Raw genomic sequence first — 15666 nt, forward strand, 5'->3', positions numbered from 1 at the left:
TCTGCCTCCTGCTTGCAGAGAAAAGGGCACCTGGTGTGAGGGGTGCCCGCCGGACCCCAGGGTTCCGGCTGCTCCCCTCCTCCCTCTGGCCAGGGCATTACGTCGTTACAGAGATGAATGGGATCTCAGCAGATGGGGAAAGAAGGGGGAAGCCCCCTCCCGTAGGGAGCACCTGCCCCACCCCCATGACACCCCCAGCCAACCCTGCCCTCTTTGCCCACACGAGGTGGGATGGGAGAAACCCTTTCTGGACTGTTTCCTGCCACACTTTCCCTTCCTGTGTGACTCTGTCACCCCCTCACCTCACACCCTGAAGTGAGCCTCTTGCCCCAGACATCCCTTTCCCAAGTCAGAGGGGGAGAGGGGGCCTGGAGGTGGGGGGAGCCCCACCTTTGAGGAGGGACCAATGAGAACAGACCTGAAGGCAGAGAACTGCTTTGATGACTAGAGGGCTCAGGGTTGGGGGCAGCTCTCTCTTGTCCCCAAGGCTTCAATTGGGGATGGGGACTCATCCCTTACAGTTGCGGTGCCCCACTGAGCTCAGCCCACCCATGCTCCTCTGTCCCCCCCAGCCTGCCAAGACCTTGAGCACAAAGGCTTGGGGGACAGCAGGGAGCCCTCTTGCCCGTTTGGGGTGAGCAAAGCTAAGCCAGTGGCGCTGCGTGGGCTGAGCCAGGCCGCAGGCTGCTGGGCAAAGCCTCTTCCACACATGACACCCTCTGCTCTCTTCTCTTGGGGAGCGGGGAGAAACAGGGAAACTGGTAGCCCCGAGGTCTGAGCCCCTCCTGCCTCTGCAGCAGCCATTCAAGGGTAAGCCACAGGAGACAGGAAACAGGACCTTCCCAGGAGGCTGGTGGCATTGCTCCCCCGGGACGCCATGCCAGGATCCAGGCACTGCCCGAGCCAGCAGTGGGAAAGCAGCTGGCAGCTGCCACGCTCCTCTTCGCTCCAAGGTACAGCTCACGCACCGATACCACGTGTCCCAAACCTCTCCAGAGTGCCCCAGTCGGTGAGGCCACCCTCTAGGTTGGCCTCCCCAGGCGAGAAGGCAGGCTGGCGCCAAGGAAGGCAGCAGCACCCGGGTCTAGCTGAGGTCAGGGGAGAGCTGGTAGGTCTAAGCACAGGCCCACCAATGTCTGACCTGTGCCGCCCCCACCCCACTCTGGGTGAGATGCTCAGCTCTCCTGAAGCCCCAGCACTCTTACCAGCTTAATCCGTTTGGGGGGCCGTGGCCTAATTCTCAGGCTACAAGCCAGACCCGCTCTCCTAGAGAAGGTCTGCCACCCGGCCCCCGGGTCGTCTGGAGGAGCCCGGCCTGCAGCAGGCCCCTCCCTCTCACTCCATCTTCCCCAGCCAGGACCAGAGAGCCTCGCTGCCCAAGCTTCTTCCTAAATATTTATTTATTGCTCTGCTCTGTGAGCAGAGGTGGACCGTGGCCCCCGGGTGGGCTCCTCGAGCCCCTCCCCAGGAGGCACGTCCATGGGTATCTCCATCCCTGCCGGTACGTTTGCCATCTCGCTGGGGCTGGGTGGGTGGGCCATATTCGGCTGGGAGAGGCGTCCCTCGGAGGAGACGGGTCTGTCTTTCCATTGACGAGAAGGAGCTGTGGGGCAGCAGGGACCGGGATCACTCTGTCTCCCTCCCCATGCCCACTAGCAGCTCCCCCAGCTTGCCCAAAGCCCAGGGAAGTGGGGGCAGCTCCACTAGCCAGGCTGAGCCGCAGCCAGATGCCAGAGAGGGGCCGGCTCCAAGGCTGGGGTGTGCAGGGCAAGCCCTCACACACGCTCCTAAGCAAAGCTCCTTTGAGTTAAAAATAAACAAGCCCTCTGTCAGGGCCAAGAGCCTGCCTCTTTGGTAATGTTCCCTCTGTTAATACAGGGACTATTTAGGCAATATTCACACAAATAGGTGCAGGAATTTTTCCTAAGACTACTCTCCCTCTCTCTCCCGCTCCCATAACATTTTAAGTGCCCTTGGAGTAGACAGTGATGTGCCAAGGAGAAGGAAGCTAAGTACCCCCAAGAAAATAATTCTGGGAGCCAGGGTCACATATTGGCTCTGGGGCCAGACAACTTGCGTTTGAATTCCAGCTTTGCTGCTTCCTAGCTGTGTGACCTTGGGCAAGTACCTTAACCTCTCTGTGCCTCAGTTTTCTCAGCTGTAAGTGAGGCTAACAATGGTCCCTACCTCTTAATGTTGGTGTGAGGATTAAAACTGGTTCATATGTGTAAAGCTCCTCAACAGGGTCTAGCCAGTGAGGAGCCCTCAATAAAGGCGAGGTGCCATGATGGCCACTATCACTCACTCTGTTTCTACTTCCTCCAGGCACTCACTGAACGTGGAACTGGAAGGGATAGTAAAGGGCATCTAGTAGGGCTTGGGCTCTTAACCGGGGGGCGTGGGGTCCTCGGACCTCCTGCAAGTGTCTGCAAAGTGTTGTGGGTACAGAACTTTTTATAGGAAGCACCTTTCATTCGATCCTCCTGGGGGGCCCTGACTCTGGCGGCACTAACCCTGCTCCCCTATACTGACAGAAGAGGAAACAGGTCTGCAGAGCAGGCAGACTTGCTTGGAGTCACTTGAAAGTGATCTGGCCTCCTGGCTCCAGACTAGAGTCCCTCTCTGGCCCCCACGTGTGACCAAACTCTAACGGGCCCTTAGCCCCTTGACTTTTCAGGCAGGATTTAAGCCCTCAGAGGAGAGCAGAGACTCTAGGGACCCTCCAGGCCTGGAGGTGAGGATGCAGGGTTAGGCTGAGGGGCTCTAGAGGTCGTGTCCGGCCCTGTGCCCAGCAGCTGCCATGAGAGCCCGTGCGTACTGACTCCGGGAGAGTCAGGCCTGGGATCTGGCGAAGGACTGGGGCTGGAGCCAGAGCTTGGGCTGCCACCCTGCCCCCATTTCCTCTTCGGAGAGATGGGGACAGTAGTGCCTACCCCACAGACCCGGCACAGCAAGAACTCATTAAGGGCGGATTTTCTCTCTTCCCCCTCCTCCCTTCCGTCGGCCCCCAGGCCCTTCCTCTCTCCAGGGAAATAAAGGCGTGTACCAGCTGTGGTTGGGAAGGGGCTGGGGCAGGGAGGGGAGGCCGGGGCAGTGCCCAGGCCGCCCAGAGGGATGCTCCGACCAGAGGGACGCTACCTGAGTTGTTGCCCGCCAGCATCTGAGCGCTCTGAGGCCGCGAGGGCAGCTGGCCATTGTCACCGAGGGACTGCTGCCGGTGCACGTGGGGCCGGGGCTGCTTGGCCTTCTGCTTTGTGACCCCTGAGGCTGACAGGGCACAGTGAGGGAGGGGTCAGTTGTGAGACACTGAGCGAGAGCTCCATGGGGACACATGGGGATGGGGAGAAGGCCGCAGGGCTGCTGGCCACAGCCAGCTGGGGTCCTTCTCAGGCTGAATTCGTGGATGTGCCCTTACACTTCATTCATTCATGTCTGTCCGACAACCCACCCACCCACTCAGATTCCTCTGACGACCTACACACATCGGCCCTGTGCCACGTGCTGGCTGAGTTCTGACCCAGGTTTACACTTTGGGAGGGAAGGCAGCTGGAGAGGTGCGTACAGGGCGGTGACGCCGTGGGAAGTGACAGGCAGCACACTGCAGGAATGGCTAACTGACAGTGGGCCTTCCAGGGAACGAGGGATTCACTGAGTGGTGGGGGCTCAGGAGAGGGCATTCTGAGTTTTGAAAGTGTAGGAGTTGGCTGTGGTGATGCTAGGAACAGAGGCTGAGGCAGGAAAGCCAGGAGAAGCCGCATGAGGGGGAAGGTTGGCAAGAGACGCGGCCAGGACATCCTGGCTAATCGGCTGAGACTGGACGGCTGTCCTGCCTGCAAACATTGACCTGGGGCTTTTGGAGACCTGAATATGTGGAGTCAGGGAGGGGAGAAGGGGAAGGCAGCCAGGGGCTGGTGGTCCCAAGAAGTGCCTAACTTTCTGGGAGCTGGATGGAGCCTGTGGGACCCAAGCAAGGAGCCTGAGGAGCCTCTAGGGTGCTTGGACACTCACTGTCTTTGCTCAGGATGCTCGGTAGCCTGGTATCCATCCGTCCCTTGTAAATATGTCCATCCAGGCCCAAGATATCCACCTCTTTATGCTGTGGAGGTGGGCCAGTATCCATCACCATGTGGCACTCAGAGCTTGCCCTCCAGTCCTGCCTCCATGAGGGCCTGGGGCACAGAGTGCCATCCTCTCCTGACTCCCAATACCAAATGATGCTCAGAACCCTCCCAGGAGCAGCGGGGTGAAGGGAGGGCTGGAGGGGGAGGTGGGAGGGCCAGGTGGGTGGGTGGCCAGGATAGCATTCTTCCTCTGGGCAAAGGATAAGAACCTGAGGCTTTAACTAGCTCTAAGAAACCACCTCAAGGCAGAGGGCCAGATGAGGCTGCTTCTGGTGTTTTTTCCAGAATGACTTGAGACTCTGGGGTCATCTCAGGGCCCTCTCCCCTGTCCCCCCAGGCAGCGCCCCCGACCTTCATGGCAATCTGGATCTCGTCGGTGGGGTACAGGCCCTGGGCCAGGTGCTGCAGGCGGTTTCGGCGGTAGGGGTAGGTGCGGGTGTGGCTGCCCCCGCAGCGCCGAGGCACCGTCGAGTAGGTGTAATCGGCCGGATCGTGTACCCTGTGATGAAGACAGCGGAGTTACTGGGAGCAGTGACCTGGGACCCACCTGTGGTGGGGGCCGGCCAGAGGCAGCTCTTTTCAGGGGTTGCTGTGAGCCAGGAGCAAGGGAGGCCGAGGGACGGGCAGGTGAGTAGGCGGAGCAACCTTGCGCGGGGCATCCTGAGACCACTCTCTCTCACACTCACTCACGTATATACGTTCACATTGACACAGGCACTCCCCCTCTGTCAGGGCTTTCCCCAGCATGCGGTGAGGCCTTCGCAAGGCCGTGGGGGGCAGAGCCGAGCCCCATGGCCAGGGCCCGGTCTGTGCCGTCCTACCGTTTGTAGCAGGAGGACCTGAGGCACTGGGCCTGCAGCAGCTCGCGGATCATCTGGCTGCTGGCCTTGACCGAGCCTCCAAAGTGGATCTGCACCTTCTCGATGTCCATCAGCATCTTGGAGTGCATGGTGCGCAGGCGCCCCACACTCCGCTCCATCTGCGCCAGGTCGCTCCGAGGGAAGGGAGCGCTGCCCAGCTTCAGGCTGCGGGCGCGGGCAGAGGCGGGGTGAGGGGTGAGGCAGCCGCACCGCCCGAGCCCTAGCTCAGACGAAACCCCGGCCCACTCCACCCCTTTATCTACCCCCTTTTAAGCAGGACCCTGTGTGGGCAGGAGCCCTTTTCACAGTACCCCAGGGCCCATGGCCAGACTCGCCGGGGAAGGTTTCCTGAGACGGGAAAGAAGCGCGAGAGAGCCAGATGGAGAGAAGCCGAGCGCCTCTAGCTACCGCTGCGGGCGCCAGGGCTGAAGTCGGCCTGGCCTCTCCCTGGCCCCGCACACCTGGCCCCGCACACCTGGAACCGCTAGGCCTCCAGAGAGCACTTTGAAAACCATCCTTTCCGCTGAAGCCCCATCCTTAGGAGGTGGAAAGGCTGCAGGGAGGAGGGCAGGAGCCGAGGGAGTGTGAAACATGCCGCCCCCCCCGCATTTATCCCCCCGCATTCACTGAGCCAAGCCTCTCGCTGAGTGATGTCAGACCGCTCCCTTCCTCCCAGCCGGGGTTCCTGAGAGCGCGGAAGCATCTGGGGGGGTGTGAGGTGGTGAAGAGGTACCCTCAGAGGGAAGCGGCACCCTTGGCAACGTCCCACCCCGCTCCCAACAGGGACCGAGAGGCAGGTGATTCCTAGGGCTTCACTCTTCCTGCTCCGACGCTCATGCCCTGGGAAGGGCTGGGGCTACTCAGAAATCGCTCTAGTGCCCTGCCTGTCCCACCGGGAGGAGGAGCCCTCCCCTCGCCCTCCAGTCTGCCGCTGCCTCCCCTGCAAAGCCGTGCGGGACTCCGCTGTCCGTACTTGCGGCTCTGCTGCCGGACCTGCTCCAGTTCAAAGACGGTGTAGGGGCGGATGGAACGGTGCCCGGGCAGGCCTGGGCCCACAGGAGTCACAGGGATGATTCTGGGCAGAGGGAAGGGAAGGGTCAGAGTGTGAGGAATCCCGCCGTGCAGATCCACCGCCCACTCCCCACATTCCACCTGCCTGAGGAGACTTCCCACCCAGGGCTGCAGGGACAGCCCAAGGGTAGGAAGCAGTCCAGGTGTACAGGAATGGACCCATGATGGGCGAGAAGGAAAGGACGAGAGTTGGAGGCAGGTAGGGAATGGAAGAGACACAGCCCTGCCGTGCCCACCCCCACTACGGCCACCAGCTGGGGTCGACCTGGTGTGGGTACTCACTGCCCAGTCACAGGTGTCTCCAAGGGACGGTCACATGAGAGGCAGTGGAAATGTGCCAAGAGCTGCCTGTGAGGAATGGGATACACACGGAGGGTAAGTGCCCTGCCCACAGGGCCCAGGATGGGAGAGGTGGAGAACTCAGGAGGTCTTGGCCCGCTGCAGGCCAGGCAGGCTCCAAGCTCAGCTCACTAGGGTGGCAGGCCCCAGACCTCCGGAGGCAGAACCGGCCCTGCTCCCCAGGAGCACACCAGCTTCTAGACATGCCCGTTCCTGCACTCATCCAGCACCCACCTATCCTAACCCAAAGCCAGCAGGGTTCCAAAGGGCCCCTGAGGGGTGCCCTGTGTAAAGCTCGGGGGCCCTCTGGTGGCCAATAATGGAAATCCCAGGATTCTGCCCTGCCACAGGCCAGGTCCCCATGTAGCCCCTCTCCCTGTCCCAATGGCTGAGCACGTAGCACACCCATGCCTGGAGAGCCTTACACTCCCTCCCCTCCCTTTCTCTGCTGTGATATGAACCGGCCTGAGCTAGAAGAGCTTTTCAAGCTCTAAAATTCTGTCACTCCAACTGTGGGACAGGCCTGGGCAGGATCAGCCGTTCCCCCGGAGCACGCTGTGTGCTGGCAGGAGCTGTTCATCTGGGGAGCCCCCAGTCCCCGACCTGCCCTCCCCCTGCAGAGCATGCCAACCTCCCCCGCTGTCTTTTGGGCCTTACCTCCGCATGGCGGCTGCCTCATCTGCCTGGTAGAGTGGGGAGCGCTCTTTGAGCTGCTGTCGCAAGGATTTCCACCGATCCTCCAGCAACTGCTTCACTGGATCCAGCTCCAGGCGGTCCAGCTGCAGGTGGGGGTGGCAGAAGTCAGCTGAGCTCTGACTAAGCAGGTGAGGGTCCCTGCAGCACCCAGGGAAGGTGGCATTGTCCCAATCCAGGGGGCCTTGGAGCTCCTTCTGCCCCCACCTTGGTGTCCATCTCTAGCAGGAGCTTGTCCAGCATCTTCTGCCAGTCCTGCTCCTGCCCACTCATCTTGGCCACCAGCTCCTGCATCATGTGGTTCAGCTGCTCTGTGGTGGCGTCAAACTGGACACGGCTCACTTTGGCCGCCAGGGCACTCTTGTCGGCTTTCTGCCCGGAGAGAGAGGAGGGGGCCTTCCAGATGGGAGAGGGACAGAGAGGGGCCCCACTCCCCTGAGGTGTGAACCCCTGTCACTGAGCCCATATTCCCCCCATGGGCTCCCCTCCACTCCTGGCCTTTTGAAGAATGCCCAGTGAGACCTCCTGGGACACAGGTGGTTCCTCTGGGCCCGGCCCTTACTGTGTCAATCTCCATCTCCAGGTTTTCCCTGTTAGCCTTTTCCTTCTCGAGTTTCTCTAGACCCTGGTACAACACCTGGGAGCCGGGGGAGCAGAGAATAAGGAGCAAGGAACTGAAGGGCTGGGGTGGGCGGCGGGGGTGGGGGGCAGCCTCGCCTTCGCCCCCACCACCCTGCGGGCTGCTCACATCGATGTCCTTCTGCTTCTGCCGATGGTCCTCGATGAGGTTGCTGGTGGTGATGTTGAGCTTCTCGCAGTCGCCCTGCACCTGCAGGATGGCACGCTGGACATGGCCCAGCAGCTCTTCATCCTGCGGCAGGAGGGACAAAGGCAGGCTCCTGAGGCTGCTGGGGCACCCCCCAGCGGGACTGCTGCCTCTGAGAAGTTGGCCCTTCAAATATCACCCCGCAGATAGGCCAACCTCAGACCCCATTCTGGCTCTCCTCAGTTGGCTCCACAACTTCCCGCCAACAGTGGGGAGACTCACTACCCTTTCCACGTGTCCACTCAAGGGACACAAGCTTCAGTCCCCCACCTCCCCAGGGGCTAGCCTTGAGGGACAATGGTCGGCCGGTGGGGGTGATCAGTAGAGGTCATCAGGCTCTGGAGTGGCGAGCTGCCCTGTGGCCCCTGAGAGATGGGGTGTGGCCTAGAATCTCCTCACCTGCCTTTGACTAAATCTGAATTCCAGAGTCCAAGAGGCAGGACTCGGGGACTTGTGGCTCTCCCTGCCCCCACCAGCAAGCCTGCTCTTTGGAGGGGAATCGGGAAGGGGCGTCCGGAAGACTGGTGTAGGGGGGTCAGTGAACCCTAAAGCTACACCAGTGTCCTTGAGGCACGTGAATGGCACTGCTCCACCCTTCAGCCAGCTGTGCAGTCCCACTCCATGGAGCCAGCTCTTCCCCATGGTCCCTTGTGCCCAAAGTTAGCTCTGCTGCTGCCTTTGCTGTGACCCTATGCAAGGACCAGGGACTTTTGTGGGACCACTAAAGGGCTCCACCATGGAAAACTGGCCCTTAGGTCCAAGCACTTTTTCGGTGGGGAGCTCTTTCAGCCCCTCGCCGCTCCGTGGGCCTCCGGGCTGTGGCTCCCCCTGTGGGGCACAGGCAGCTGCACCAGGGGGAAGCCAGCGGAATCACCTGGCTCTGGAGCTTGGTTTTCTTGGACGGCCGGGTGGTAGTCAGATTGTTGACCATGTCCTGGAGCTGCTCGTAGCGCCGCACCAGCGTGCTGACCTGATGGCTCAGGTCCAGGCTGCAGGCTGGGCAGGTGGCCTCAGGGTCAATCTGGCCCGGTGCCAAGGTTGTCAGGGTCTTGTGAGGCGCCATGCTCATGGACAGCAGCGTGGAAGACGAGGTCAGCATGCTCTCGATGATTGTCCTGAGCTTGTCTAACTGGGTGCAGGAGAGAAGGCAGGCGCAGAGCAGTGAGCGAGGCACGGCCATGTTCCGCCCACGCTGTCACTGCTAGCAGCTGCTTCCTGCCCCTCACCTGCCACGACCTGAGCAGTCGCCGCACCCTCCGTGCCCCGCAGAGTGTGTGGCACGTGGGAGGCGCTCATCCGCCTGTTAAATAGCAAACAGAGTTCTCAGGGAGTGTAGCACTAATGCTGAATGAAGCCCTTGCAGGAGGGAGCCTTCTGGACCTTTCTGCAGCCCGCCCAATGGCGCACTGCGAGAACATATCCCCTCCAGTCAGTCCTCGAGTGGTGATGTCCGTTAGTCAGTCTGCAGACACTGCTCCAGGGCCTGGGGATGTGACTCGTGCACACTCACGCACGCTCTGTCCCCATGCAGCACGTAAGCAACAATAAAAGAATGTAACAGGAGCTGCTGCCACTATGAGGCCTCTCGTGGTCTGGGCCAGACCAGCTCCTCCCAATGGCCCTCCTGCTCTTTTCTGTACCCCATGGTCCCAGTTTGTCACCAAAATGATTGGTCCTGGGTAGGCACCTGGTTCAAGGGCAACAGTCCCTAGACTGGCCAAAGCCCTGTGACGTGTCGCCTGGCTCAGAAAGGGGGTTGGCCAACCTAACCCCCTCTCTTAGAAGTGTGTGACTCTGCAGGGCCTGGGGCAGCCATTTGGACCATGTGTGAGAGGCAAGACAGCTGTTTGAGAGTAGACTGGAAGAGAGATGTGGGGGGTATTTCAGAGAGACAGATAAAGAAATGGACACAGAGGCACAGATACACACAAAAACAGACACAAAAAGACAGACAGGGAGTGGCCCGGACCAGACTGCCTCCTCGGCCTGGCTTTTTCCAGGCCCCTGTACATGTACGTACTCTCAACCCAGCTCCCTTCTGCCTGCTCTCACGAGACTGTGCTGCTTCTAACCAGGAGAGCTGACACGCTTCTGAAGAGGCCGAGAGAGCATGTCCAAGGGCCCCCGGGATAAAGAGGGCAGGTGAGTTCTCTCTAGAAGAGAGGAAGTCACCTCCCCAAATATTGGCATCTCAGTGGAGTCACGAATAAGTGGCAGCCCTCCGGGTAGACAAGGTTGAGAAGGACATTCCAGGAAGAAAAGCAGCAGGAGAAAGCAGCGGTGTGTGAAGAGAAAGGCAGGAGGCCGCGGTGGTGGGAGGGGAGTGTGGAAGGCGGTGCCCCGAAGAGGCTGCGACAGGAGGCCGGGTGTGCCCAGCAGGGGGCTGCTCCTCTCTGAAGTGTGGCCCTGGGGAAGCCCTGGCGGTTGCTAAGGTCAGACCTGAGCTTTGGAATGACAGGTGACTCTCACGCACTCTGCTGCTCCTCAAGCCCCACACGGGACAGTCAGATCTGGGGTCATGAAATGGTACACACCACTATTCTGGCAAACTTGGGAGCCGGCCCAGAATGGGGCCTCTAGCACAAAAGGGCTGTTGACATGAGCCCCCTGCACTCAGTGGCTTTTCCTATCTGTTTCTTCTACGAGCACTCAGAGGGCCACTCCTGGTCCAGACACTCCTTACTGAGAACATTCTGGGGTGACCAAGGAAAGCATTACTTAAGATTTAAAGGCGGGCACTTCTACTCACAAGGGAGTGGAAAGACAACCCGCAGAATGGGAGAAAATATTTGCAAATCATATATCAGCTAACCGTCTAGTATGCAGAATATTAAGGAACTCTTACAACTCAACAATAAAAAGACAAATAACCCAATTTTAAAGTGGACAAAGGATTTGAATAGACATCAAATTCCAAAGATATACAAATGGCCAATAATCACATGATAAAACGTTCAACATCATTAATCATTAGGGAATGCAAACCAAAACTGTAATGAGATGCCACTTCACACCCATTAGGACGGCTATAATTAAAAAACAAAAAAGGAAAATAAGTGTTGGTAAGGATGTGGAGAAATCGAAACCCTTGTACATTACCAGTGGGGACGTAAAGGGTGCAGCCACTTGGAAAACAGTTTGGCAGATCCTCAAACGGTTAAACAGAGTTACCATGTGACCCAGCAATTCCACTCAGAGGCATATAACCAAGAGAAATGGAAACGTATGTCTACACGAAAACCAGTACATGAATGTGCATAACAGCATTATTCATATTATACAAAAGATAGAGACAACCCGAATGTCCTTCAACCGAGGAATGGATAAATAAACTGCTGTCTAGCCACAAAATGGAACATCATTCAGCCATAACAAGGAATGAAGTGCATGCTACAATATGGATGAACCTTGAAAACATTGTGCTAAAGTGAAAGAAGCCAGATACGAAAGGCCACGTGTTGTATGATTCCACATACGTGAAATGTCCAGATTAGGTGAATCCTGAGAGACAGAAGGTAGATTGGCCGCTGCCAGAGGCTAGTGGGTTGGAGGGATGGGGAGTGACTGCTAATAGGTACAGGCTTCCTTTTCAGGGTGATGAAATGTTTTGGAATTAGATCATGGTCGTGGCTGCACAACTGTGTAAATGTACTAAGAACTACCTAGTTCTCTTTAAAAGGAGGAGTTTCATGATATGTGAATTATATAATTAAAAAAGATAGAGAAAAAGATTTCAAGGCTGCTAGACTGGCCTGAAAGGGGTGCCCTTCCCTGCCAGAGGGGACACACCTGACCGTGTACCTGCAGCCTCAGAGCTGGTTTTGGATCAGAAGGGGCTGAACCCTCGATAAGTCACCCCCTGCCCCCCCCACACAGAGGGGTGGCCGGAGGGCACGGCGACCCTCACTGTCAACAGCCAACTCTGAGAAGGGCTCTGGTCCCTGCGGCTGACGAGCGTGGAATCCTCACCTGATTCTGCAGGTAAAAGGACGCTTCGGAGACTGAATTTTCCATGCTGACCTTGCCCTGCTCTTGGCTCTCCCTCAGCTCAGCCAGCTCCTTCTCGATGTCAGCCACGGTGACTCTGCGTGCACAAGAGATGGCCTGGCCCCACCGCCGGCCCAGGGGCCAGGGCCCACCAGCGTTGAACCCCAGCCATGAGGGATGAGGAGGCTGCAGACCAGGCTCTTTCTCCCGCCTCCAGCAGGCTGTCTAGAGAGTCGAAGGCCCGGCCTGTCCCGGAGGTGGGTGTCCAGCATCCTGGCCTGGGAGGCTTCTAGCAGGTGAGAGCTAACACTGCAAAGTGACCTCTGAGGGGCTCTAGCAAGCGCTCTCCTCCAGCCTCCAGTTGGGGACAGAGTCTAAGAAACTTTTTTTTTTTTTTTTGGCTCTTCCAAGCCCTGGCACTGAGCTGTTTTAAGAACCTGGGAAACTTCTACCAGCAACTTGAACTAGATTTGGGCAACCTGAAGAGCAGGCATGATCCAGGTGAAAGACAGTGGTCAGTTCAGAGCACAAGTGAACCAAAGCTGCCATCACCTTCTCGACTGAGAATAAGCGACGCCAGGACACAAGCTCCACGTGGCAAGGGCATTTTACCTGAGGATGCCCAGCTGCATGGTCAGCTGGCCAGTTTTCATGTCCTTTCCTATTTCTTGCTCCGCATCGCCCTCCAGGACCTTTTGCATCTTGTCCAGCTACAAACCCAATGGAAGAGGGGGTCAGGCACGCTTGAGTTGTCTGTTTTCCGAACATGCCTCTGCAGCCTGAGCAAGGCCCTCCCCTATTCCAGAATCCTAATCCAACCCTCTGACAAAAAACAAGATCCCTTCCTGACATCCATCCCTCCCATGGTACAGACAGACGGCAGGAAGAGAACGATGAAGACCCAGTAGCCTCTTGCCATGACCACTGGCCCCAGACAGTCCCACAAACTTGACTCCAAGGCTGTCCCAGGAACAGTGGGTTTTACTGGAAACAGCTACAGGCCATAAAGGAGCAAAGGCCTCCTTATTGGCCCAGCTGAATCTTAACAGCTTTCAGAGTTGGGTTTTAGACCCAAGAATTGAACACCATGATACCTGAGGTACATTTTCTGTCTGACAAGATTGAAAAGATCCAGTGAGAGAAGAATGTAAGTGAAAGGACTGTGGAACATGATAACACAACTGAAGGAGGGCTGGCTCTCCAAGGCAAGGAGGCGGGTCTCTTCCTCACCTTTGCTTTTTCCTGCCGAATTTCTTTGGTCAAGGTCTTCAAAGTCTTCAGCTGCTCCTGCAGGTCAGGGGGTATGGTCTTTTTGACTATGGAAAATGGAGGCCTTCCAGTCAGAAGGGTTAGATTCCCCGTGGGCTCCCAATCCCCATTTCCAGCCCCCAGTGAAGCCGCCCCAGCGAGCAAGAGGACGCAGCACTAATCCCGCTTTTCCTGGTGACTGGGGCAGAGGGGACGGGAAGAAGGGAGAGATGAATGTCCTTAGCCCATGAAAAAGCCACCTCATGTTTAATATCCCACACGGCTTTGGGACCACTGACCCACAATTTCTCCCTAAATCTAAAATCGCTCTTGTTCTCTGGGCCTAGAGTTGTGAATGGGCAAAGGTTAAGTTTAATTCTTCAACATTCTTTCTCCCGCCCACTGGCCAACTCTGTTGTTTTCCCTGCCCCAGCGTTTTTCCTGAGGCATCCAGAGAGTCTGACAAAGGCAGAAGAACCTGCCCCATTCCTCTCCTGAGGCTCCTTCGCTCCTCTGGATTTAATTGTATCCTTTGGACCCTGAAGGGGACGGGAGGACCCAGAATGCCTAAGAATGGACAAGCTATTTTCAGGGACTCAGGAAGAGGCCCAGCTGCCAGGAGTTGAGGCCAGGCGGAGAAAAGGATGAAATCAACTTAGAGCAAAGATAGTGGCCCCTCCTCTGCGCAAGCAGCACCCACCCATCAGGGCGAGCAGGTACTGGATCTTCTCCAAGTCAGTTTGGCCAGCTTCCTGCTCATCCAGATCCTTCATGTTCTCCTTTAGCTCTACATAGAGGCCGATGAGCTCCCCCATCAGACGAAACGTTTCCACTGCCATAGGGAAGCTGGGAGCCAGTTTATCCAGTGACTCACGTCTCTCACTCTGCACGTCAATCTTTTCTGATGAGACTTGGTCGAGATAGTTAAGGGAGGTTTCCCTCCTGAAAAAGGTGGCATCTTGGGTAGGGGTCGTCTGGGTAGAAACTCCCAGTTGGTTTGAAGCATATGTTTGATTTGGATCCGCATCTACCTGGACATAACGATCTACACCCTGGGAGACTGGGGTGGAGTAGGCATGGTCACGTTGATCTGGGCCAGGAGATACCAAATGCTGTTGATCTGGGCGTGCAGATCTCACACCTGTGCTTAATGGTGCTGGGCTAGGCTGGTCTGTGCCAGGATGCATTACACCATGCTGGTAAGTTTCTGGTGGTACCAAACCCTCTTGGTCTATACCTGGCAATGCCAAATCTTGATTGGCTGGTAGTGGTGACACTTGGCCATGTTGAGTTCTGCCAGGAGGTACCACACTATGCTGATATGGGCGTGGTGATATAAAATTTCGAGAATCTGCACGGAATGTTGGAAAGCGACGAAGCTCTGTGCCTAGTGGTATCAAGCCTTGTTGATCTGTACCAGGTTGCCTCAAACCACGCTGATCTAATCCAGGCTGCACAAAACCATGTGGATATGCACCAGCCTGGACCAAACTATGAGGATAGGCACCAGGCTGAACCAAACCATGAGGATAGACACCAGATGGGACCAAACCACGTGGATAGGCACCAGGCTGTACCAAACCAGGCAGATATGCACCAGGCTGTACTGGACCAGGTGGATATATATCAGGTGAAACCAAGCCAGGCGTATATATGCTAGGCTTTAAAAAGCCACGTGGATCTGTGCCAGGCTGTACCAAACCACGCTGATCCACTCCAGGTTGCACAAAACCAAGGTGACGTGCACTAGGTTGGACCAAACCAGGCTGACCTGCGCCAGGCTGCGCCAAACCAGGCTGACCTGCGCCAGGCTGCGCCAAACCAGGCTGACCTGCGCCAGGCTGGGCCAAACCAGGCTGACCTGCGCCAGGCTGGGCCAAACCAGGCTGACCTGAGCCAGGCTGCGCCAAACCAGCCTGACCTGCGCCAGGCTGCGCCAAACCAGCCTGGCCTGCGCCAGGCTGCGCCAAACCAGGCTGGCCTGCGCCAGGCTGCGCCAAACCAGCCTGGCCTGCGCCACGCTGCGCCAAACCAGGCTGACCTGCGCCAGGCTGGGCCAAACCAGGCTGACCTGCGCCAGGCTGGGCCAAACCAGCCTGACCTGCGCCAGGCTGCGCCAAACCAGCCTGACCTGCGCCAGGCTGCGCCAAACCAGGCTGACCTGCCCCAGGCTGGGCCAAACCAGGCTGACCTGCGCCCGGTTGGACCAAACCAGGCTGATCTGTAGCTGGTTGGACCAAACCACCCTGATCTGTGCCAGGCTGACCTGCACCTGGTTGTACCAAGCCACGCTGCTCCATTCCAGTTTGGACCAAACCATGCTGACCTGCACCAGGTTGCAGCAAATCAGGCTGACCTTTCTCAGGCTGCACCAAACCATGCTGATCCATTCCAGGTTGGACCAAACCCCACTGATCCATTCCAGGTTGGACCAGACCACGCTGATCCATTCCAGGCTGCACTAAACCAGGCTGACCTACCCCAGGTTGGACCATACCCTGCTGATCCATTCCAGGCTGCA

At 57.7% G+C, this 15666-nt stretch overlaps 1 protein-coding gene across 1 annotated transcript in view; it reads right to left on the reverse strand.

Moving 5' to 3' along the window:
- Window positions 1-1255: 1255 nt before the first annotated feature.
- Window positions 1256-15666, reverse strand: part of QRICH2 (glutamine rich 2) — a 31226-nt gene continuing 16815 nt past the window's right edge. Inside the window, exons 6-21 of the mRNA XM_046674487.1 lie at window positions 13846-15621; window positions 13128-13213; window positions 12510-12607; window positions 11880-11994; window positions 8785-9039; window positions 7833-7955; window positions 7647-7721; window positions 7292-7456; window positions 7049-7170; window positions 6335-6400; window positions 5955-6056; window positions 4943-5146; window positions 4473-4620; window positions 4009-4096; window positions 3139-3267; window positions 1256-1603 (exon numbers count right to left, since the gene is read on the reverse strand). Of these exons, the coding sequence (XP_046530443.1) occupies window positions 1401-1603; window positions 3139-3267; window positions 4009-4096; window positions 4473-4620; window positions 4943-5146; window positions 5955-6056; window positions 6335-6400; window positions 7049-7170; window positions 7292-7456; window positions 7647-7721; window positions 7833-7955; window positions 8785-9039; window positions 11880-11994; window positions 12510-12607; window positions 13128-13213; window positions 13846-15621 (3755 nt within the window). The 3' untranslated portion in view covers window positions 1256-1400. The remainder of the gene's footprint in view (window positions 1604-3138; window positions 3268-4008; window positions 4097-4472; window positions 4621-4942; window positions 5147-5954; window positions 6057-6334; window positions 6401-7048; window positions 7171-7291; window positions 7457-7646; window positions 7722-7832; window positions 7956-8784; window positions 9040-11879; window positions 11995-12509; window positions 12608-13127; window positions 13214-13845; window positions 15622-15666) is intronic.

Source organism: Equus quagga, chromosome 11 (genome assembly GCF_021613505.1).
Source record: "Equus quagga isolate Etosha38 chromosome 11, UCLA_HA_Equagga_1.0, whole genome shotgun sequence".
NCBI lineage: Eukaryota > Metazoa > Chordata > Mammalia > Perissodactyla > Equidae > Equus > Equus quagga.